Source organism: Vollenhovia emeryi, unplaced genomic scaffold (genome assembly GCF_000949405.1).
Source record: "Vollenhovia emeryi isolate VEMERY1.0 unplaced genomic scaffold, V.emery_V1.0 DF939180.1, whole genome shotgun sequence".
Classification (NCBI taxonomy): domain Eukaryota; kingdom Metazoa; phylum Arthropoda; class Insecta; order Hymenoptera; family Formicidae; genus Vollenhovia; species Vollenhovia emeryi.
In genome coordinates, this window is record NW_011967186.1 from 719,826 (window position 1) to 744,942 (window position 25,117).

Below are 25,117 nucleotides of genomic sequence, written 5' to 3' on the forward strand. Positions count from 1 at the left end.
TTCACAATTTCCAAAAATAGGAATTTCGAGAGTTTCAAACTTCAAATCTCGAAAATCGAGAATCTCGAAAACTGGCAAACTATCAAGAAAACTTGATCGGCAAAGAGGTGGAACCATATACAAAGTGTCTCATTTTAAATGATCCTCGAAAATATTTAAAAAAATATGAAAGATACGGAAAAACGTTTCAAACCAAAGTTGTTTGGTTCGAAGGGTGACTGATTGCTCCCTCTACAGTTCTTTCCTCCGTGGCAGAAACTTCCAAAAAAATTTTAGTAACTTACTAGCAAATCTTAGTAATTTACTAAACTCCGTAGTAATTTACTGAAATGCTGTTGTTATTTACTGCCCATGAAAAGTCAGTTCATCTTGGTTAACCTCAAAGGAGCGTCGCATAATTGCACGAGCGAAAACGCTGCTGTTGTCAAATTAAAATATATCGACGCGTCTGTACAAAAATCTAGCGAGCTGGAGCTGCCTTGGTCATCTATTTCTCCGTCTCTTTTTCCTCAAGTACGCTCATTTTATTTTAACAGCAAGAAGTATTACGTTTCTATGCCGCAGCTGCAGACTCTGAGCAATTACATTCGGGTTCGAAATTTCTTTCAACATCACCGTTGACGCTGTGTGCAAATCGCTGCGGCACGTCTCGCGACAATAAGGTACTCACAGTCAGAAGTGTTAAGACTCTCGAGCGTGGCGTACATAATTTACAAAACCTTGTTTTTATCTCTTACAGCTGAGCGAGTGCTCGCCGAGGTGTCTAAGCTGTGATAAACTTGGGCAAGGCACAAGTCATGAAGGAGCTGTTGAATCAGGCTTCTGTGGGTTACAGCAGCTCGTTCGTCAACAATAACAACAATGATGCAGGCACCAGCAGTATCGTGGGTGACAACAGTTCGAGGAAGTATGCCATGCTCAGCACCGATTGGATCTCTACCATCGGCGAGGAACTGGGCATACCAGCTCCGTTGCCAGCCCCTCTTCTCAAGAGATTAGCAGAGGATGCCTCTTATCGCCTGAGAGAAGTTCTACATGTAAATTCAACAAGATTCCTACTTAATATGTAACTCTCTATTCAGACACAAGACTTTTGAAGGGTTGATAGAGCGATATAGCGCTGCACATTGTATAAAATTGCTTGTTCTACCCCAGAAATGCGTCACAAGATTGAGACACAGTAAAAGAAAACGCCTGACGTCTATGGATGTAAATACAGTAATCACCAGCCTGTGTGACGCCGATCCGGTCTTCGGTGCATCGGAATCCATGCCGGAGTATCATACGGAAGCGAAGGTGTATGTACCTAGCGAATCTGTCGTCAGTCTCGCCAGTCAGTTGAACGATCCGTTGAACCTGACGCAAACCAACGTGCCATTTCTGCAAGGCAAGTTTTGTAAGAGTCGACGCATTTTTATGATTTATCAGTCTTGTAATTTATATGGGCTCGATAATCTTAACTTGAAATTACTTTGATACAATGCTTCTTTGCTTTTTAAATAGAAACTGAGATATGTGACAGCAGGCTTGTGGAAATGCGTCACAGTTATGTCAAGCGTGTGTTGAAAACCTTACTTAATGGCTCACAGAAGACCTTTCAGGTACAGAGAGAAATACATGTGAAATCCTTTTGATATTATCAAATAAGCGCAACATATTTTTATGTATATCGCCAGGTTTTGCTCAACGACTGTGCTACCAATGTGCATTTATGCGACGAGGGAGTCGTCGACAAGTTGATGTCTATCGCCAGGTCTGTGGTGATCTCAAATAATGCACATTATACACGTGTCTCCACACGGACGTGTCAACTCATAATTGCCATTGCTAGTAACAGCAAAGCCATCTATCCCTATCATTTAGTTTCGGTAAGCAAGTATTATTCTCAAAGGCGAATGTAGTTTTATGCATCTTGTAAATATCTTCAATCTTTTCGTTTACTCAAAGGTCGATAAATTGACGGAGTTATTGCTGGAATTGCTGCTGGGCAAGAGCTTCATACATCCGAATTTAGAGGTGCTTTTTAAAGAGTGCGTGCTCAAATTGATGCTCCGCTGGCCGTCGGTTGCCGACAAGTAATGTGAAAATTGCTGAAAAAGTTTTGTACTCGTTTTCCAAACACTTGTGCGAAAACCTAATTCCTTGAATATTTATTAAACCAGGTATATACCAACGTTGGAGAGCGTGCTTATAAAGAGCGAAACAGGAAACGTTGCTTTCTACAAGAAAAAGATAATGGCGGTGGAATTGTTAGTGTGTATTCAGCCTATCTTACTTTTCCAACACGAAACCACACACATGCTTTCGATGCAGAATGTTTTACATTATTACGCTTCGCCTGGTTCAATTATCTGGCAGTTAATAGCTGTTAGTATGCCGATATTATATTGTTATAATCCCCCTGTGTGGAATGTTGCTCCTGATGTTGATTCTCTTGAAATTGTTACAGCGAGCCGTTTGTGCCCTCGCGAGATCGCAGAATAGTTCTCTGAACTTCGCCCCTTTGACCGAACATTACGGAGACTCGTTATTACCTTATTTACCCGCTAATCGCGATGCTAATACGAGAGAGAGAAGAAACACGAAAAGCACACTGCCTATTATCGTTACAAGCAAAATGAAATACGTTAAGGTCAGACCATTGCTTAACAACAGAATGCTGTGGGATCGACAAACGGCGTTTCCGGATTCTACGTTGAGAGGACCGAGACGCGAGATAAGGTGCGTATCAACGTTAATTTTTTCCAACACGAAACTGTGCACAAAATTAACGAGGCAATTTGCTACATAAATGCATAATATTCTTATTATATAAACATAATTACAGATTTGCGTTCGCTGGCGGTCGTCCGGTTCCACCAAATAACTTGAGACGTGTCAGCTTAAGAGCCGATTATCAAATTCTAAAGAGCGACTTTCAAGCCACTCTCGCTCAAGTCGCACCGCGCAGGTTACTTGTGATTAAAGATAAAAAGAAGAGTCCCTACAATTATTATAATTTGGCCGATGTTTGTCTGTAAATGATGCATAAAGATTAGACATGTAAACTTCACCCGGACATTTTAGCGTTACGTGTACAGCGAGTATATATCGTAAGTCATATTCGTTATGTGTTGTATTAATTATAGCTGCAGACCGTTTCTGTATTGATTAAAACTCAGAAAGGTTGTCATCTTCTCTTTCATGGAACTTCTTTCATTTTTATATGATTTTTAGATACCAATCTCTATTAGTATCTCGTTAATCTTTTCTTATTTTCTATAACGTGAATCCTCTCCACGACGAAAGAGGTTCCTGAAAGTTTCTATGTCAACCTTTTACCTTAAATGAAGATTTTTTACTTTGTAAATTATATAAAAATTATTTGTACGTATATTCAGTGCGGAGACAGTATGGAGGGGACGCTCCTAAATCTTACGAGTTACATTTGTGCAAGTCTTCTATTTTAGAGACAATCCTGTATACCCTGTGGCAGCTCCGGATGTATCATGTAATGCGAATTTCTTTCGCTTCTGCGACGAATAGATATTCCAATTGGTAGCTAAAAGAAAATAAAATACGTTTCTTAATTTTGTAATTTCTCTTCGTGGTCTTAATTTACGATAGTTTTACCTTTGCCGGACGACGTCGGCTCAAAACCCCACTTTTGTAAAATAGCGTGAAAGTCTCGTATTGTATGACGTACATATCTTCCGCCTAAATAAGAGTTTTTCGTGTATATAAACAGATAAAGTGTATTACATTATTAATGCTACTTGCCTCGTCATAACGATCAGCAGTCATCTCACTATTGCGTTTACGAAGCTTGTTATTATTTGAGGACTTGTGCGGTGCATCTTGTGATTGAGTTTCCTTACTGCAACTGGCATCATCTGATTGGTTGTAATTATGACTCTCTCGCAGCTGCTCAAGTAATGAGGGTTTAATATTTTCCGTATTTGTCGCTGCACTTATGCCATCCAACCAATGCAATATATACGCGGATTTTTTTATTAGTTTCGTCAGCAGATTTACACGTCTTTTAGACGCGCCACGTACATAGTCTTGTGTTGAATCTATTGGTAGAATGTTCTCATATTCCAACAGGGATCTTTCCAACGGGGACTGCTCGGATCGAGTGCTGACTGTACCGATCGTTTCAGCATTATTGGCCATATTGTCTTTTGTATCTTGCGGCTGACGTTTTTCCACAGAGGCGTTTGTTCCTGACATAGGCACGACATGTTCCGATTGGGATTTCTTAATCAACTCGTTTCGGATATTGGTGTTAACTGGTCCGATCGCAGGAATATCATCAGGTACATTCTCCTTTATACTTTGTTGTACATATTTCCCTGCGCGGGGATAATAAAATACTTTGAATTTCTTATAATTCATGACATGATAATTCATCTTCCGAAATAGAATCAAAATCTTTTCAAAAACCGTTAAGTAACTCGGTACATGCGTTTATTCTGTTTTCTCTTCGATTTTACAGTAACTTATCTTTCTGGACAAATCGAGTTTTTATCAAAGAGATACTTGCTGTACTTTAGCCAAAAGAATTCTATCTTTTTGACACATTCGGCGTGGTATCGTCTCCTAGCAGACTCCAGTCGCAGAAACATGGATTCTCTCAGGAAAATCAAACGTTTGCCGCAATGGACCGAGTTATCGGCGTCCATTGTTATGCGCAACGACTCCAGCATAGTCTTGCAAGCGGTGCGTAAATCGCAGGTCTCCGTGGAGGAGCAAATTCTCCTCCTGCTGTAGCGTTTGAAGAAATCCCTGTAGACAAAGTGGATCGGATATTTGCTCCTGGCCAGGGGTAAAGCCTCAAGAACACCCGTGTTAGCCAACTGCTTGTGAAGCCCGTCTCGGTCCCACTTGCCGTTAAGCCGCCTACGAGGAGCATTTTTTAAATCGCACAACAGTAAACTCAATTACACTACCATTAAATTACTATACTGTGGCTTGATGCAGCGAACGTAATGCGTGTCACATTTGTCCAACTCTTCTATCAGCAGATCCACGTTACATCGCAGTTTGGCGAGCATCGTAGGCTTCTTCGCCCTTCCGTCGTGATACGGTTTACGCATGTTGATTAAGGTGTACAGAAATTTGTTCTTGCTCACGCTGAACGTGACGGTTAGCTCGTCCGGAATCTGTGAATGCGTTAACTCGTGTAGGTCCGGTTTCACCAACGTTGTTTAACTTCAAGCTTAGCTTGATTCGTCCTTTGTCTCTTTCCAACAGTTGGAAAGAGGCAAACGTGAACTTAAACTAAGATTAAAATTAAGCAGCGTTCGGTGAAGCTGGCCCTTAGTGATGTATTTAAGGATCCTTTGGCATACTAAAGTATTGGGCCATTTTTCAGTCTTCAGCGAACTTCATTCTTTCTCGACGCGGAGTCTGATGGAAGGACGACACACCTTTTGCATCGTCTGCCGCTTACCTTGTCGGTATTCTTGGAGAGCAGATCGCGGATGGAGTATTTCACGGTCCCGTTGAAATGCCGCACAACGAAATTTTCATCCCTCACGTGCAAAACTCGCCTCGTTGCGGAACAACTCTTGGCGGACACTAGTTTTATTAACGTGAACAAGTTGTTCGGAACTGTCGATAGACATGTCTGCGGCGTAAAAATGTTCACCGTTAATTCCCCCGCGGTGACAGACAGAGGCGAGTCCTCTAGTTTGAGATATGCTCCTAATATGAGACAGCGGGGTTTCTGCTAAATTAATGGGCATCGTCTGTTGGCTCCACCGTGAATTTGTTGCCCTCGGAGTGAAATCTGTTTAGTGGAAAATTCATTAGTAGACCGTGCGTGTAATCATTGCGAAAAAAGATTTGTGGATTTTGGAAAAATCCTTTCATCACCTGCTATCTCATATTAGGAGCTTGTCTCATACTAACGGACTTTCCTCTATCGTTTAATATATTCCTAAGAAGCATTTACATCATTGAGTGTAGTGAACAAATAGTTCTCGAGCGTTCTTATGCGATCTGCGTACAATCTCTGCGCGATTTCTAGCGATTCCTCGTCGTCGATGAGGCCCTCCTTTTGCAGCTCGTCCCGGTAGGACACCAGATACTTTTTCACGAAGTACTGCTGCAATCTCTCGTTGACGTAATTAATGCAGAGTTGCTCGATGCCGTTTGAATTGAAGCACTCGAATCCGAAGATGTCCATCATTCCTGAAGCGCGAGAAGGTTGGTAAAAATCACACCTGTTCTCACGGGACAGCGGAAGGTCGCGACTTCCTCGTGAGAAACGCGCTACTTAACGCAAGGGAAACGTCTTTAATACCCAATCGTTCGCTGTACAGGCGGGCGGACAAGATCTCGTTCACGAAGTTGATCAGCCAGCAGAAGAGAAGGTCGTACAGGTGGCGGATGATGCTGTGCAATCGGTAGCGACAGGCGTCCGACGTCTTGAGATTACGTCGGCACGCGGAGTGTCGGCGCCGGGTGCTTTGAGGATTTATCAGCGTGGACGTGAGCAGCTCGGCGACGTCCTCTTCGTCGACGCAGGCCAGCCGGCACGTGTTCTCCAGGGCCTCTCTAGATTCTGAAAACCGCGTGACATCCGCCCAACACTCGCTCTTCCCCGTTCGCAGCTGCTTATCAACGGGGAGGAGCGTCCTCGCGCGATTTCCCAGATAGCACACGTAGTTCTATGAATATTCACATTCGAAAAAGATGTATAGTAGCGCCAGTCGAATGTTCCACGAACATAAGATAAATATATAAGAATGGAATATTTCAAATATTCCTGAAGAATGTTCTTAAAGTGTTCATAGGAGTGTCTTGTGCTATCTGGGTCCACACGTGGAATAATTAACGTGGGACAATTGTCAGCGATTACGTACGTTGATCGTCGGTGTCGATGCTGCAATGATCGTCCTCCTGCACGAACTGTATGTCACCCATGTGAAGGAGCAGGGAGAGAATGAGAAAGATGTCCTTCTTCTGAACCTCTGTAAAACCAAGCATATCCATCGTCGTCGTCGTCTCATGGAAATCGGCGCGTGACTCCTGCACTGTTCGCGGATCCAGGTCGCTCAGCATCGCGTATCGCCTGTCCGTCGACAACATCAAGTCCGCGAACTCCTCGCTCGCTGCCGCGGTCATCATCTGAAGTGCATTTCGCGAGCGCTTAGCACCGGTTGGCGAATCGCAACCATGCTTGAAGCACCCTCGGCTAGCCGAGGCCTCCCTCACCTGAGCGAAGATCTGAAAATTGCAGCCACCCCTCGTCACTCTGTCCCTTTCCAGGAGGTAGGAGGATATCGTCGCGCCGCAAATGCCGCCCATTTTGTACTCGAGCCACACGAGTTGCACGTGCCTCGAGGTGACTTGGTTCCTCACGGTGGTCGCGGTTGTGAAGGCTGATATTAGACGGCAGGCGTTCGAGATCCTCGGCAGGAAATTGCAGACCTCGCCTCGCCTCTCAAGGGTGTCGCGGGACACGCTTCTGGTCAGGAACTCCAGAGCCTTCCAGGCGTTGAAGGTCTTCCCCGTTCCGGTCTCTCCACTGAAGAGTATCACCTTTGCGAAGAACGCGGGGAAACGTCATTCGCAGACGTACTTGTACAGCGAGTACAGAGGGAAACGGAAGAAGTGAACAAAATCAAGCCGGTTGATTCGCTCAGATAGAACTGTATTCAATTCGAGTACACGATAGACTCGATACAACCGGCTGTTAAGGTCCTCCTCGGTTGGCGGTTTAGAACGAATCGCCTCGAGCTCGTATCGTCGTAACGAATCGAAGAGACAGGAAAAGACGATCTAGCGCAACGAAGAATAAAGATGAAACCTCTCGGATTTACCTGACTAGGTTTTCCGAGACCCTGAACAATCCTGTAGTGCGCTCGGGCAGCCACGGCGAATATGTGGGGCGGCACTTCCTTGAGGGTCACATCACATGCATTGCCGTATTCATGAGCTCGCGACAAATCGTAAAGGTTCTCGATGGAGAACTCGCCGTGGGGATTGACCGCCAGGAGAAAAGTGCCGAGCCACGTGTAAATCTGACCGCGTTCCAAACGCTCCAGGAGATAATCTACGGCTATTAGGAGCGTTTCCGGTTGACAGTGGTTGCATTTACGACGTTTTGCGTTAGAACATATACGTATGTTTATATATAGAAAATTTGCATACTCTTCTCTTGCGGCACGGCGCTCAGATCCCCCATCGCATCCGAAATGTAGGACCAACTGGGCTCCAGTGACATCACGTTGTCAGCCTCCGCGAAACGTCTGTGTTATCGAATATTGGGGCACGCATCTGTACGAATGTCTACATTGCCTTTATACATATAGAGTTGCTCTTAGAGCGTGACTCGTTATTGACACTCGTTAGTTTGACAATACAGGATTCAAGGTTTCTGACGTATTGAATTTATGGAAGAAAGAGAGAGTAGAGAATGTATGTATGCGCGCTAAAGTCGAAGCGACTTTAAAACAGTGAGGGAACTCGCAGTGAATCTCGCCAATTGATACGCAACATGACTTTTGCGAAAATAACAGCACGTCAATCGGTACTAGCGGCTGTCGAACGTTTGCGGAGAATAAACACGTAATCGTTGTGTTATGTATACTTTTTATTTGTCATAGCTTTTATACGATGCGACAAAATTGGCTTTGCAGCTTTCGAAATGTTTCGCAATTGCCACAGGCTCGCTCCCCCCCGGAGGTTGCAGCAGCCCAGGCGGACGATTAACATCAATGTCAATTTCATAATACCAATAAAATTGCTATTTAACTTATTCCATATCAGATCTCTTAATTTGTATCCGTTATTAATAGTAAGTGGATTTGAACTACTCGGTACATTTCTATAAATACTCGACTGCACTTTGCGATGATAATTCTGCGGAAAAGCTATTTCTCTATAATCTCCACATTTTGTTTCATTACATATTTCTTAAAAAATTAATGAGATTTCATATATTTATATTTATATGTATACTTCATCACTCTTTCTTCTTCACTCTCACTCTCTCATTTTCCCTCCATTCTTCTTTTCGCGTATAATCAACATATAAATTAAAAAATATGGACAAATAAATATACAACGATCATATAATATCTAGTTTCCCCTGGCATCCGTCGTTCTCCGGATAATATTTTCAGTGAAACGATTTGCCATAATACTGCAGAATGTTGTAAGAAATATATTAGAATATTATTAATTTATATGTACACTAGTACGGATACACGGCCAAACGCGTTATTTCTTATTTGCGAATATGTTTGGGCAGCACTGCCAGTCGGCGCGATTACGCGAAAGACAAGAGAGTCTAAATATCATATACGAAATTACTTATGATATCAAATACCAACTTACTAGCACCAAGCACACAATAAATTAAAACGACGTGTGGAATTTACAAGTACCCTGGCTTCACTAATTACGATGTGTAATACGTGCCGACCTGCCACGCGATGTACCCACAAACTGAAGCTTACATCCGTGCAACTCTCCCAAAGTTATCGAAACGTATATATCCTTGAACGATGAGGACAAACAAATCACAACATAAACGCTTTTTGTGACATTATTAAAAATGATCAATCGCGCCTAGTTTTGAATCACAGCGAGCTAGCTAGCCGTAAAGAGAAAAATTGTTCGGTAAACGCGTAGTAATAAATAATGTGTTTTTTAAATATCTCTGTCTCGAGAAAACAGATTTTTGTATGTACACAAGGATTACAGATGCCGAGACGTTACATTTTCGTCCAAAGAAAATATCGATTCTGAATTTTCTGAATCATTTTTTTCCGAAAATTTGGATCAATTTTCTCGACTGCAATTGTACATCACGCTTAAAATTAATTTTTTTGCATTTATATTTACAATACAATAAATTATATAGTATATTACAAAAATTGCACTTGCTCAATGCTCGCAATTAAGGTTTCATTCGAACTAAAAACGCATATAGGACTTCCGTTTCCGTCAAGATAAGATCGTGCGCAGGAAGCGCAGGTCCCAAAATCGATCGCCAGATAAAGCGCGATCGCGATTTACTCGTGCAGCTAATCCCTAATTTTGCACTTGAGATCACGTTTAAGTGAGGAAATTAAATTTTATCGTTAATCTTGATGAATAAGTATCCGTACCCGTTACGCGCGCGGGAGCGACTTACACGTCGCCTTAAATACCGATTTAGGAATCACTTCGTGTGACACTCTTCTCTGCACAACGTTACGTAAATACGGCGAACTGTATCAAGCGAGCGCGTAAACGACGCCGTTACGCTGTTAATGCGCGCAACGTGGACAAGTCGCGCAGAGAACTAATTACGAGCACAGACAGTAACGAGAGATCGTTTTACAGTGTTTTGGACGTCCGAATCGGTCGAAATCGCCTGGCAAAGATCGAATAATTGCACAGATTGCATTCCTTTTGATAATCCAATGATCGTTGCTAATGCAATTTATAATATAATTAAAATGATGGCAGACTCAATTTAGGCGTATCTGGATAAAAAGTTATGTCATTAAATGGTTTGTCCGTAAGGCTGCCTGATGAGTATACCTTACGTCGCATTCTGTACTTCGAGGATGCGGACGTCTGGAGAGAAAGGAATATAGTCGCTATATACGCAAAGAAGATTAATATAAACCGGCGTGTCGTTAAAGCCGCAGTTTCCTAGGTGTCGGAATGAGGGACTTGACCGTGTTTCCTTCTATCTTGGCGTCGCGTTGCTCCGCGTCGTTCAAGTCGCACAATTGTTTCACGCAGTCCTTCGGCTTGCTGAGGGAGCCGGACACGCACTCCGACGAGTGTCTCCTCGCGTGCACGTTGACACGACGTATCGGGGTCTGTTCCTGACGGAGTCTTAGCGTATGAGGTAAACGTTCGATTGGCTTGCGATGACTCCCGGTGGAGTTAAGCTCGGAGAGCAGTGATGGTCGCTGACGGTCCGACGAGTCACTCCAGCTGCAATCGACAAGTTGTCATTGTGAAAAGTAGATCGCGGAGACGGAGAACACGATGGAAGGTTCGAGGATTCCGAGTCGATCGAATAAAGAAAACTCAAGACTCACCGCACACGGCTGTTCAAGGCAGCGTGAAACATTACGGGTTATAAATCGAGTATCTTATCGCAAAGAATTGGGAATTGGGAAGGTGTAATCGTTACATTAACGTTGAAAAAACGAGAGACATTATTACAACATGCCAGGTACATTAGTTTTATAAATGTGAATGGCAGGCAAAGATCTACAATTCTTACGTTCGAATAGTCATGATCTCTAATTACTTTTACAATAAAAGATTAGGCTCCTCTCCATCTTTAGGCACTTTTGAAAATGTAATCACTCAATTATTTTCTGTTGCAAATAAAAAGGAAACATGATGAAGAATATTATAGATACGTAAACACGATGTTACAATTTCGTTTGATCTGCCAATGTTATAGTCATGGTTACCATTAGGAAACATAATGCGAGGATACAATAATATATGTACAATATACTAAATTTTGTACCGTAAAGTGATCATATTTGTTAAACTACTATAACAAAATGCAGGAACTTAAAATTAATTTGACAGGATTTGCCTCGGTCGGATTAGCCGGGAATTGCGAAGCAAATGAAAAGTCAGATTACTCGGTCTCATGCAAAATGTAAACGCAACTGTTAATAACGGATTGTCAGACAAGTGGCGCGAAAATAGAAGAGGTGCATGAATATGAGGACGTTAAATGCAGAGAGGAGTACATATCCCAATAGCAAGTCACATAGACTGACGCACTCTACCTTCCCGATCCTGAAGCTGCGTCGCATGGAATCACCCGAGCAAAGGGCGGGGCCAGAGCAGCAAAAAGAACATTATTATTTTGTGATGCGCGTGATAGAGAAAAATTTTAAAACGTGACTGTGTCAGTGGTACAAGCGCGATTTGCATAAATGTAACATTTTACGATCAATGGCGATTAGTAATTGTAAAGGCCTGTGTCCACGATGCTAGAACTTGGACACAAGCCTTAAAGGCCTGTGTGCACGATGCTAGAACTGAGACCAAGGCTTTAAGGAACAACGTATGTCGAATGAAGATTATATGAATATTAGAGAATAAGCGTGTGTACCAAAAGTTATTAAGAAAAGATAAATTCTCACCTAACGAGAGGCCCCATGACACCATCCTGCGGGAGTGACTGTAGGAGCGAAGGTCCCGCCGATACTGGACGTGTCTACAGCAATCAAACAATTTGCGTTTAATCGAGAGCGCGACGATAAGAAAACACTTAATAGCAGTGACGAATCACGAGACGCGATCGCGCGAAACAAGAACGGCTTATCGGTCGTATCAACGCAAGGAAATAGTCAAGACGACGGATCGAAATCACGTAAGGAAACCAATACCTTCTCTGTTTGCGTAGCGGCGTTGCAAGTGTCCGCGGAGGAGACGTTGTTGTTGCGCGTCGGCAGGGTACAGCCCTGAGTGTCGCCGTTCTTGGATCCTTGAAGCTTCGACATTTGCACCTGCAAGGATTAATACTCGATCAACGTTGGCGGAATTGGCTTCGCTCGACAACGACTACCGGTTAGATCTTCGTCGAAGCGAGCATACAGTTAGTCGTCAGTGGGATTTACCTCGTTATTTACCTCAAGTAGCTCGATGGTACGATCCCGCACTTGTATCGTACGATCTCGGTCCTCCACCTGGCCCTGAAGGAACACCACCTGCCTCCTTAGATCCGCCAGCTCGTCCGCGATGCTGCTACCACCGCTTCCCGGTGACGTGCTCACGTCGATCGTGTTACCTCCATCCTCGTTCAGGTTACAGAAGAGACCATTCTGCGACATCGACAACGTCATTTATAATTTAAGCGAACGTCACCGTCAATTGAGCAGGATTACAAAAAAAAGTTCGAGTTATTTTAGATCCACTTTTTTCCGAGCGAATCATTTTATAGGTCGCAACGTTCTATGCTCACCTTCGGATTATCGAATGGGTTGAGAGTTTCCGTCTAAAAATCGACATCAGACATTAGCGGCTTGTACATTTATCTTTATACCGTTGACGATAATTCACCGTCGGGACCGAGTAAAATGGTGCTACAGCGAGAGAATTAAGCCTACCTGTTGCAATTATAGCTTTCACGTACTTCTTTCTCGTAATTACAATTTTCGCATATCTCTCTCGGAATTGTAGCTTTCATGCGCATATAATTTTTACTCGATCCCATAGAGTGAAAATGTATAACATCATTAAAAAGCATGTAACATGTATGATATAATTAAATAAATACACTCACAGGCATGCAAAAATAACGTGATGTAAATTAGTGATAAATAAATGTGTAAAAAAGAAAATCAATGCAACGTACCCTCGTCAAATCGTTCTCTCCTGACTTGAGACGCAAAATCAGGAAGGACGACGACAAAAATGAAAAATAAAACAGATCGTGTTAATAAAAATGGGCAAGAACGTAAAACGCAACGTGTGCGCGAGTAACGGAATGACGCTTGCGGTTGAGTAACGTGTGCGGCTCGAGATAAACTCAAGTCGCCTCGGTGCCGCGCGTAAAGCGCGTGGAACACATTTACGGGGACGATCGCGAGAAGCGACGTGCAAAATTCTGGTAAAGCGAGATGCAAGCGTGCGCCGTGCGCCGTCGTACCTCCTGAAGGACCCGCTTGAGTTTCAGGAGCATAGTCTTTATGGAGACGATGTCCTGGAACATGTACTGATACGTGCCACGGTCTATCCTGAGGCTGGCCTCGTCTCCGGAATCGACGCACGAGGATGACACCTGCGATCAACAGTATACGATGTTAGTAAAGTATTCACTTTCGACAAATCGAGTTTAAGCGCATCCAGATAGCACAGAGAGCCCAAAAAGAATTCTCTTTGAGTTTCCAGATTATGAAATGAATTCCTTGTTGAATGAGAACCGAGACCGCCGTTTTTTTTTCAAGGCCTGCGTCCATGATCCTAGACCTTGGTCCAAGTTGGACCAACACAGGCCTTTAGGTCCAAGCGAGATCCCAGCGAGAAATGACTCGAATCGATCGACGAATCATCTCTCACTGAGATGTAGATAGCCTAATAGTTTAATTCAAATATGTGAATTCATATACCGTGGAATTCTTTCTCCACCTTATTTCTGTTATAAAAACACTTTTAAGACTTTAAAAAGAATTCGTTTTTATGTAATTTTGTGCTTTTCTTCAACTGTGCGCGTTGACGATAATTCGTGCTATTTGAGGATCGTGACTTACACTTCCCGACGTTCTCATAGGACTAGAAACTTGACGGTTGCGCATGTTGTCTAACGAACGCGGCGATTCCGTCCCCGATCTGCTGCGTAACAGCCTTGACATCCTGTCACTTCCGATTCTGAAACAAGACCAGCGAAATCCATGTATTCTCGCGCATTTAATCGCCGGAATTCACCTTGAATCGCATCGGTGAACTCTAGAACTTTCACGAGGGGGGGGGGGGGCAGAGTCGGTGCTCCAGCAACCATACCGAGATCCTAAAAGTGCTCCGCTAACCGGGCAGGGGTTCGACTCTTGAATTCATTCGAAGGAGAAACGTATGCGAAAATTCTACTCTCGCAGAAAAGTGGAAAGTCGATTGGTTAAAAAGCATGTGAGTAGCGAATCAGCTTGCAACTTTCTGTAAGAGCAGAATTTTCGCATACCCCTAGTAGCACAATACTGGCAACAATATTGGTCCAACATTGTAAGGTGGACGTCTTCTCTTATTTAGCCAATAGGTCTATTCAGCAATATCGGTCTAATACTAGTTACCGTCTGTTTCGTTAAATCATCGCGCCACATCGGCGAAATAAATTACATGTGGAAACTGGAATTAATGCACACACGTGCCATACATAAATAACAAACGGCGAGGGTATTCCGCGTAGTATGTAAGTGTAAGCCAGCGAGGTTCCAACCGGAAGTCGTCCGGTCTTCGCGCGCTATCGCAATTCTCATCGCAGTCACGCTATCCCAATAATGGAAAAAATAAAAAGAAAAGAAAACGAGCGTGCGGCACCTAATCGCCGCGCTCCCTCGCTATCCCGCGTCTCTCCTGCACCCGTAAATATCTGAAGGGAAGAGTCGCGCGCTCTTCCCGAAGGGAGAGCGAGAGGCACTACCTTCCGGGACTATTCTTGGCCCGCGAGGAGGCCGCGGCGGCGGAAGAGGAGGCGGCGGAGGCCGCGGCGCCGATGCCCGTGGAGGTGACGCGGCTGCTGCTCGGCGCCCTGGGCTGCCGCGGCGGCGGCGATCCGTTCGTGGGCGTCGAGCTCTCGGACGAGAGTCCGGAGTCGTCGCGCCCGTCCTCGGCGCCGTTCTCCAGGCCCGCGGGGACGCGGACGCGCGTCGGCAGGCCGGTGGTGCGCCTGCGGGCGCCCTTCGGGTTCTCCGTCGACGAGGAGGCCATCATTCTCGGCCGCGGCTCCGTCAACCGGGTCGTCGCTCGCCTCCCGGCGATCGCGCGCGGGTCATCGGCCGTCGACGGCGCGGCTCCCAAAGCCTTCGTCGGGCGCGGGGACGCCGTTCTCGGGAGCTCTCGACGCTGGCCCGGGCGGAGGAGGTAGTGGAGGAGGACTCGTCCGGTCTTCGCGCGGGATCGTCGGCGCGCGGCCGCGCTTATCCCGCGTGGCTAAACGTGACAGAGTCCGCCGGCGGGCTGGACCCGCGGGAACGCCGGACAATGTAAATAGAGGACGGTGGCACGGGCGGGCATATTTAGCCGCGGACGGGACGGAATGCGTCTCGCGGTTTCGCCGTCGACGAGCGGAAAGAGGGGAAAACGCGACGTGCTCTCCGCGGCGATGAGTAATTTCGCGGACACGCGGGGCTGCCGCGAAATTCACTTTCCCGAGACGCGCGCGCGCGCGCGTTTCGCAATCCTCGCGCGGGCCCCGAGCCGGCGCCCGCCGTTTTCACGCGCGCGCTGACAACGAGAGAAACGGAGACCCGGGCCCGACGTACGCGGAGACCCGGCCTCGGGAAGGAGAGGAGGATGGGGGGAAAAAAAAATAGAAATCCAGCGCGCGCGCGAGGGAATCGATCTAGATCGCCGCTCGGATAGCGGTAACGCAATATTTTGCGGGTTGACTAACGAGGACGTTCTTTTTTTTCTTCTCTTTTCGTTCCCCTCCCCGACGCAGTTATTTGCGCTGTAAATTATCGAACGCGGCCGTCGAGCGCGCCGGGAAATTACGCCGCGCGCCGTTTAATTGGTCCCGCGAAACGAGGATAATTTATATGATTTCGCGTCGCGTCTCTCCCCGCGTCCCCGACGTAAATCGCCCCGCCGTAATTCGCACGTTAGCGCGCCAGGTCTCCTCTTTCTTTCTCCTCCCCCCCCCCCGCTCTTCGTTTTAACATAACAATCCTGGAAGGAGTTGAGTCATCCCGGCGCGAGTGAAAGTTATCCTTGCCGAAATCTCTACCGGAGGCGCCCGCGAGTTTTCCGGGGCGTTTCGACGGGCCGAGCGATCGCCCGAGCGTATTATTTTCCCTCTACTTCTCGGAAGAGGCCCCGGTGAAACGTATACTGGGCCCTCGACAGGCTCGAGCGGCCGGGCGCGCGCGATTTTGACTCCAGGGAGAAACGGAGCCAAGTCGCGCTCGGCGCTTCCGCGCGCGGCGCAAATTTCGGCGTCCCCGAGGGAGCGAGCGAGTTTCCGTAACTCCGATTAATCGATTCACCCCGCGTCGCGGTTCGTATTTTACGCGGCTATTAATAAGTTGGCGGATCTTGTAAACGCCCACGGGTAAATGCAAAACGCCGGCGGTGCTGGTCGTCGCGCTATCGCGCGAACGGCAAGGTTTCACGTGACGGAGACGACGCGCCGGCGAGAGGCGATAAGGGCCAAGACGCACGGCTCGCGAACAAAGGAGGAGGAGGACTCGGAGTCGGAGTCGGGGCCGAGCGCTTCGCCTTCTGTGCACCTGGACTCGGCCTGAACTCGCCCCGTCACGCTACGGTCCCCTCGCATAATTCGCGGGCAGGCCGGGATCAAGGATTCGCGCTTCCCGCCGCGGGGTCCTCGGGCCTTCGGGCCGCGAAACGAGAGCTCCCGGGGGCCGTCCCACGATCTAGCGTATCACACACGCGCGTCGAGCACGTCGAGAGGATCCGTCCGGAGCGATCACTTCGCGCTGGGAGACCCGGTTCGTCGCGCGAGACGCGTCCGCTTACCGGGCGTCGCGTCTAGGAGCCTCGGACGGTCTCCACCTCGTAGAGGGACTCCCTCGCGACGACGCGACACGAGGAAAGTCCCCCGCGAGCGCGGGACACTCGGCGCCGTTCCGGAGGGCGGTCTTCGCGACGCCGGAGTGACCTGCGGCGGTCACCGGCGGGTAGACACAGAATCAGGATCGCGAAGGACACCCTCTCCGCGAGGGACGTACACTGGGAACGCGTGCGCACCTCGCACTACGTGCCGCGGTTCGATATCGTCGCTCGGTGGATGGCGAGAAGAGAGGAGAGAGAGAAGCCGGAGAGGTAGGGAAGAACGGTAGGGGGAACAGCTGCAGACAGCAGGGAGGAGGCGAGCGGCAGGGACGGTGGGGGTGATAACGCAAAAAGCTGCGGGAGCTATCGCGATACCGCGGAGTCAACGATACCGATCTACCACGACGGATATCTCGACACGGGTGCCTCGACTCCTCGACTCGCGGTCGACGGTTTTGCCGAGTTCTCTTTTTCGCTTCCCTGGACTTTGCGCTGATTAGTGCTCATCTACAGTAGGGATTGGAACCCTAAGCCTTAAGAAATGGATCAATCGCTGTCGAGAATTCTACTCGCACTTAATCGCGATTGGTCCATTTCTTAAGGCTTAGGCTTTGAATCATCTATTGTAGACTGGGACTTGTAATTTTTGCCCTCTCACTTTCCTTTCAGTCGAGATTTCGCAGCCAGGGTATCCCTGGGAATTCGACGCACATGCATACAGTCTACTGCGAGGGACGTTGCGTGAAAACGTTAACGCGACAAAGGAGGAGCGAATTATTAAGTTCATGCTATTCTCGCCCAATTCAATTAGCCGCGACGCGATTAATATTTTAACAATTGTCAGTCTTAATTAGACGGGCGAGCTATTAAAGTTGATACTAGCTGGGCCAACGATTCTACTCGAGGCAGTGAACAGCTTTTCAATGGGCGAACAGTTGATTTGTACACGGAGAGAATTTCCTCCTGAAATCTATTCTGAAAATCATGCAATCGTGGGACAACGTGGCATTTTGAAGAACTTCATGACAATTTTTTGAAACTTCGCCAATACATTTTGCTAGTAAGATGTTAAATGGTTCTTCAAAATGCCATGCTGCCCCACGATTGCACATTGAATCGATACTGTCCGACTAGGCCGCGTTTCCTTCTACATATCAAGTGATGCGACACGACCTGGCCAGACTCGCTGAAGCGGGGTTTCAATATCCCGGAGAGAGTCCTCTTCCTTGTCGGGAAAGGAATTTATGGATCAGCCCGACAATAAGAATCCGCTACGCGCGCGGCGTGGCAAACGATCAATACTCTTTCGGCCGGCCAACCCTTGGCCCTTAAAACCACGGATCACAGCCGTCCTTCACCCCCTCCCCTCGCTCTCGACCCCCGGTACGATTTTCCGCCGACTTGGCCCCGTCGGCGAGCACCCCGGGATTTATGAGACGGGGAGGTTTTCGTTGGCGACGGTAGCCACGCGCTTCCCGATCCTCTCAGCAGCCGAATCTATCGGAATCCCGCACCCTCAGGGAATTTCTCTTTCCCTTTCATCGAGCACTCACGAGTCTGCCCGCGTTTCGCAATAAACGCGGATAAAGAAGAATCGGTCTCGGAATGCCTTCACCTTTACGAAAAAATGACGAAACAATTATACTAGAAAATGACTGTGTATCAGTAATCGAATCATTAGACATTACTGATGCACAGTAACCTTCCAGTAATTATTTCGTTGCTTTTCCGTAAGGGCCAAGACGCTTTCAGCGCTACTAGACTACTATTATATTTGTTGTACGACAAATTTTTTAACGCCTTGAATTGGCTACAAGCTAGAAAATTTCTATCTTGCAGGCAATCAACAGACTTGAAAACATTTGTCGCGCGAGAAATGTAATACCAGCCTTAGGGCTTGAGCAGAGAGATCGTCGTAAAACTGTTCGTGATTCCGCGGTAAGACGTAAGTCAGTGTCGGAAGTCAGCGCACAAAGAATTGTCGTACGTCGCCTCGCGACGTAATGGATGCGACAATTCTGTAAGTCAGCGTTGGAAGTCAACGCACAAAGAATCGTCGCATCCATTGTGTCGCGAGGCGACGTACGACAACTCTTTGCGCGTTGACTTCGAATGTTTGGCGTTACCATTAATTAGGTAATTCAGCTAGAAACGGCGATAGAACGGATTTCCTCTCTGCGGTATGCAAACGACTCGATCGAAGGCCATCGGCGGCACTATTTACTGTCATCGACCGCAGCTAGTTATCGCCGAGAGAGGTTTTAGTAAATAGACCGAAAGAGTTCACCGTTACATAGTAGAACCGCGCGAGGAAGCTCCGCGCGGTTACATCGCGCAAGTTGTTTCCGCTACGGCGAGCGCGACTTATCCGCGAGAGCAACACCTTTGAAAATGAAAATTGCCTGTTTCTCTTCAAGGGTTGCCATTGTTGTCGTGCATGGCGCTTCTACGAGACACGGTTATCTCACCGGGAGAAAATCAAGGAAACAGATCGGATCATCGCGAGACGCCTGCATTAGAAACCCTCTCTCTTTTTTTTATTGTCGAGCAATGTTGTATTCGATTCTCCTCAAGAGCGTAAAACATTTCGTCGCGGGGCATCGCACCGCAGCCTGGATTCACGAGTGGACGAGGAAATCTGGTGAATATCATATTGAAATCAAGTTGAGATTGTATGCGGATCAAATAGTCAAGTTAATATTTAGAAGATTTTATCGCGACGTCTCGAAAATATTCTGTAGATGTCCACGATCTAGTCACGTTTCAAGAGATATTATCTAAGAAGGGACAGGCTGACCTATAATCGACTGACCGCTGATTAACATTTAACCAGAGAACGGAAAACCGGGCCTTAGACTGGTCGATACGCGCTTTTTCGACGCCGCCGCGGCACCGGGAGGCGCGACCGATCAAGGTGGAGCAGAAAAATACCGTCGTCCCGCGGCTAACCGGTAACGCTCTGATTAACGAGGAAATCGCGCGATCCGTTTGGCTCGGCCCGGCGTCTTCGACGACCGCCGCGCTCCGGTCGGCTTCCGGCTATCTTTGATTTCCTACCGGGCAAAACGAAGGCTGAAACACGCGGCTCCGCCGATCCCTACCCAGCCCCACGTCCCGTTCGCCTTGCAGCCCCGGTTGACGCTGAATTCGGCGGCGGCGACCAGTCTCGTTACATCACGGTCGTCCACGTGGGTGCAAGTCCGTCACACGCGGCCCGGGGAAACCGGTTTACACGGTTGAGCAAATTAAACCGCGGCCTTTTTCCTCTTTTTTTTAACGGTCAAGGTCGCAGCACGCGGGAGCTGGTCCCTTGTAACTTTAGCAACCCCCCCGACTGACCCAAATCCTAACTGCTCTTCAGGGTAGATATCACACGGAGAATCTTTTCTTAAAATTCACCCTGAAAATCATGTACTGTGGAACTAACAGAATTTTGATAAAATTTCCAGCACCGCTCACTGAGCAGCAATAGAATGTGATTAGTTCTTTATCTTTGGATCCAAACTGAAACCAAAGAGTATTGATAGTAAAATTAACTACATTGTTTCATTTTAAATACACTATGTACGTGAAACTGGATACAAGTTGCTTCCACACCATAATATTCTCTTATTCTCTATAATTCTTGATTCGCACATCTCTCTTAGATATCTCGTAAGTCGCGGATGGAGACGCATTGAAAAAAGAGAAAACAAGTAGTCCACGAGAGGAAGTGTGTTTTAATAATGCAATGGAGGAGATCGATATATATGCTTACAATAGTACGTATACGAGGAAGACAAAAATACGATACACAGTCATGATTAATGCCTTCGTATTGCCGTCTCCTAGAACTGATCGGCGCTACACCGCACACTCTTTTCTCTTTCTTTCTCTCTCTCACTCTCTCTCTCTCCCTTGCGTTGCCCATTCTTACAAATTACACTTGAGTACACGCTTGTGGATATAAATACTCGCGAATATAAGTGTCGCGGAAATGTAGCACGACGGCGGCCAATTTCGCTAATGCAATTCTAAGGAGGAGCGACAAGCTTCATCGAGGAGATTAACTTTCTGGATATTGTAAGAGATACATTGAACACTGGAATGCTGTTGTCGGATCGCGCTGATCTTTCTTTGGCCACGACTTTGGGAAGTTTGAACGTATAAGAGTTGCGAGGAAAGGCCGAGGCCAGAGAAGGTAAAGGGCAAAATGCAAAGAGAGGAAACGACTCTCTACGCAGGAAGAAGCAGGGAGGAGGGAGGCGGCCTCAACGAGCTGCCATTCAAAGTCCACAATAGCAGCGATATATTTTCTCCCAAGTACTATGCTAGGTATAAGTGTATGTACGTTGCGTTAATACGTGTCATCATTTCGCGCCAGTACCCGCGATTCTTCGCATATATGTATGAGTAGCCTCGAAGGGAACCGCGAAACTACGCAAGCCGTGTCGCGAAATCTTCCCGATGCGAAATCTTGTCTCGTCGAAATAAAACGTCGCCACCTTTTTCCCCTCGTTCCACAATCCAGCGTGGAACTTGAACGCGCGCGCCGAGACAAGTGTCTAAAGAAGCGCGTCAGCCTTTATTCCCGGGGGAATGAAATCCGCTTAAAGATGGATCAAGCTCACCATCGTATTTCGCTGAGGAATCGAAGATGCGAGATAACGGTGCCTCCGCGCATAGGCGAAGGAGGAGGACGAGGCCGCGATAGACCGAAGAGAACACGCGCTTTTACAGTAACGCAACGGCGGGTATCCAAAAGAGGCGACTTTTGGCGACTGTCGGTGCAAAGCTGCATCGTTCTCTCCTTCGCGGTAATTCGAAGGAAGAGCAAGGAGAGGAGGGGAGGATAACATTGAGGCGATTACCCGCTCATCAACTCTCTTCTACGAAGCTACGAGGTTTACACCTAACAAGCTCTCTATAATGCCACGAGTATACGATTAACTAATAGCTATTTGTTGGCGGGTGTCAAGACGACCACCCTTCGCCCTACGTATCTGTAATATGTACGTATTAAATAGTGTCAATGGTTATCGTGTAAAAGCGACGGCCGTTGGGACGACTAGCAGTGAGGACTAGAGTGCATCTACTCGGGAACCGGGGCGTTGTACCGCGACGGGACGATAATTTTGGAAGGACTCGGCCAGCTCGACCATCGTTATTGGAAAAATACGAAATTAGAAAAATAATCTCTATCACCCGCGCTCGCTCGGTGCCGGGCGCACCGCTGAGAGCCGCGCGAGCTCCTCCGCACGGACGAAGGATCGCTTTACGCTCAGGCGAGTCCTCTCTAGCAGCACTGTAACCAGGACGCAGCGAGTTGACTTGTAAACGGCGAACGGTTTACGCGCGTCGGCGGGTTACTCTCTGTTCGGCACTACGCTTCGACTACACCTCGACTACACTTGAGAGAATTGGTAATATACTTTGCGATTGTAATAAGGACGCGCTGTAATCTCGGGGCGATTACCTGATGCCTTGTATCGTGAAATCACGTTAAGCTATGTTTCTCCTTAAAAAAGAAAGAAGAAAGAAAGAAACGGAAGAGGAGTGAATTAACGAGACCGATCGATCCCGCGGGAGTTGGAGAACCTTTGAGGTAGTATCTTTCCCGTCTACATTCGGTTTAAGAAACTGGGCGGGATGGAACAGCTGATTATGTTATCACGTGGATATATTAATAGTTTTCTTGGGCCAATACTTTTCTCTCGGAAACAACAACGGACGCGTAACACAGAACAAGTTTCGAACGAATAATAATGGTTACACGAAGTCCGTTAAAAGATTAGAAAAATATACCTACATATTAACGTTACTGTAAAAAAAATCATTAGACTAGAGGGTCGCGCGTAAGCGAACGTACTTACATAAGTAACAATTATCGCGATTTGACTATCCTTCGAAAACTTATAGAAAAAAGACTCGTCGAGCTATCCTAACTTTGGAATAAACGTGAAAAGCTCCGAACACTGAAAACAATTTTTCACGACGTGTCACCTTCTTTTCTTTACCCTAGGCAAAAGTCGCACTATCATTGCTAGCTGCTGAGTGTTGCAACATCATATGTGTTATCGTCGCTCGGATTTTCTTTCTCTCTCTCTCTCTCTCTCTCTCTCACTCTCTCATTCTTAACAATGCCTGTCTTTAACTCGTGAGTGGTCGCGCCACGAGCGTCGTGTAGCAAGTAAAAGATCTTTTGCTCTTTATTCTCTCTCCGCGATGAAGTATCTCGTCTCGCAACACCCATGCACCTTTCCGACCATCAATATCTCGAGGTGCCTGCGACGAGTACATAAAAATTTCTCGCCCTTTATTCGTTTCCTTTCAACAAGACGCGACCATTCACGCGTTAAGCCTGCGTCCGTGTGTTATCGTTACTGTGTCTCAGTAATCGGCGGCGTGCGGTTATCGGTATTGCCTAGTCGACATTCAAGGGAGGACCGGCGGACCCCGCTCGCTAGTTAGGGTACGTCAGCTGGTAGTAGTCTCCACCCGCGGAGTCCTCATCGGGAATTTGCAATTGCTTCACCCGTTTTATAAGCGCGCTAGAACACAGAATACTGTCGCTGAATTGTGGCGTCTTCTGATGTGTGCGGGCATGTTTATTTCGTTTATTTTGTACAAGCAGGGAGGTAAAACGTATACGTATCGTACGTCAAAGCCTCATAGGGAGGAGTAAAACACGGTTGGATACACACAAGCGGTCCAACTGACACACGTCGCCGTGAATTCGTTATATTTTCGTAAAGAGGACACTTTTTCCGGCCGATCAGCAGGCTGCTCCTCGATACGAAAGTATCACGTATACCGGCAGCGAATCAGTGTACTCTTGTAAACGACTACATTTGTTCTATATAGACCTGCGTATATCGACATTGTTCAACACATTTTACAGAAGGGAATGTTCAGTGCCTCTGGTCTTCTCCCTATACGACCGCACACACTGAGACCAGCTAATCGTTATCGTCGTTAATGAAGAACAGAACGAGAACGAGCTGACGAAACGGACGAGTACGTGATGCCGCGTCTTGACGAAAGCTTCAAGGCTGTCGATTAAGATTAGACGAGATCGAGGACAGGGGGTGAGGATGTGGAATTCGAGGGAGAGCAAGTCTAACGTGTACTTCACAAGGTGTACGCTTCTTTTTCCGTTTTTCGCCGAGAAAGCCACCAAGTAAAAAGGAGTCAGCGACGTGAAGGAGAGTAGGCTGTTATGCGCGTGTGGCCATGACGTGCTCGAAACTTACGCGACTCGCGATCGTCATTGCGTGTGATATCGCGATCCGAAATGTTGCCTCTAAAGCACTTCATGCTCCCGATACGGAAAATCGCTTTCCTCAATTAAGAGATGTGGAGAAGACGGAGCTTGACGCGTGAAATCTCCCCCGCGCGACGTGCTTAACGGATTTCTGCGATTCGTTGCAGTTTCGTACTGTTTCGGAATCCGGATTAAAACTGTAAAATTGCATATATATCGTATCAACGGTGTACGGTGTGCATAGGACATGAAAAGAATTTTAAAGGGACACTGTATGACACTCTTCCTCCCCAAGACTCTTATTAAGTTGTTACCTAACTGAGCGAAAAGGTAATCACACACATTGTAAAAAGAAATAGAAGTTCGGAATATATTATAATGTAGCGCGTGAGAAAATTAAAACATCACGGATATAGAATTACCCAAGAGAGATACTGTCGAGTTTTTTCAGATAATTGAAAATTGTGCAAGTGCGCAGTTTTCCCTGAGATGAAACATCAGCTTAATTAATTTCAAACGAGGGGTAAACCGCTGAGGGCATTGCGGTGTACAGATTCGCGGCATTAACGGTCATTACCAGGCATTACTAGGCATTATTTGGGCCTTGCTGGGTCATTATAAAGATAAAGTAAGATAAAATAGGACAAAACAAGATAAATAAGATAAAGTAATGCCCGC

At 46.7% G+C, this 25,117-nt stretch overlaps 3 protein-coding genes across 11 annotated transcripts in view; 1 reads left to right on the plus strand and 2 right to left on the minus strand.

Moving 5' to 3' along the window:
* Nucleotides 1–303: 303 nt before the first annotated feature.
* On the plus strand, nt 304–3,435 carry LOC105563141. Its single transcript, XM_012014476.1, has 9 exons — nt 304–662; nt 740–1,037; nt 1,156–1,387; nt 1,504–1,601; nt 1,677–1,868; nt 1,948–2,075; nt 2,163–2,367; nt 2,450–2,721; nt 2,828–3,435. Exons 2-9 carry the CDS (start codon nt 798–800, stop codon nt 3,018–3,020), a joined length of 1,560 nt encoding a protein of 519 aa, XP_011869866.1. The 5' UTR covers nt 304–662; nt 740–797; the 3' UTR covers nt 3,021–3,435.
* Nucleotides 3,424–8,475, minus strand: LOC105563140 (myosin ID heavy chain-like). Its single transcript, XM_012014475.1, has 12 exons — nt 8,143–8,475; nt 7,812–8,050; nt 7,204–7,530; nt 6,852–7,116; nt 6,290–6,550; nt 5,939–6,177; nt 5,435–5,611; nt 4,948–5,144; nt 4,526–4,881; nt 3,760–4,334; nt 3,613–3,696; nt 3,424–3,541 (listed from the first exon to the last, which is right to left on the minus strand). Exons 1-12 carry the CDS (start codon nt 8,213–8,215, stop codon nt 3,446–3,448), a joined length of 2,889 nt encoding a protein of 962 aa, XP_011869865.1. The 5' UTR covers nt 8,216–8,475; the 3' UTR covers nt 3,424–3,445.
* Nucleotides 8,476–8,568: 93 nt separating this feature from the next.
* Nucleotides 8,569–25,117, minus strand: part of LOC105563138 (putative uncharacterized protein DDB_G0277255) — a 37,577-nt gene continuing 21,028 nt past the window's right edge. For 4 of the 9 annotated variants that reach the window (XM_012014469.1, XM_012014467.1, XM_012014468.1 and 1 more), the window contains 8 exons: nt 14,220–14,337; nt 13,619–13,750; nt 13,325–13,348; nt 12,932–12,964; nt 12,588–12,791; nt 12,357–12,476; nt 12,111–12,184; nt 8,569–10,929 (listed from right to left, as the gene is read on the minus strand). In XM_012014469.1, coding sequence (XP_011869859.1) covers nt 10,623–10,929; nt 12,111–12,184; nt 12,357–12,476; nt 12,588–12,791; nt 12,932–12,964; nt 13,325–13,348; nt 13,619–13,750; nt 14,220–14,337 — 1,012 coding nt within the window. In that variant the 3' untranslated portion in view covers nt 8,569–10,622. Of the gene's footprint in view, nt 10,930–11,036; nt 11,804–12,110; nt 12,185–12,356; nt 12,477–12,587; nt 12,792–12,931; nt 12,965–13,324; nt 13,349–13,618; nt 13,751–14,219; nt 14,338–25,117 lie in introns of those variants that run through there. The other 5 variants (XM_012014473.1, XR_001009011.1, XM_012014470.1 and 2 more) reach the window with 5 other exon arrangements.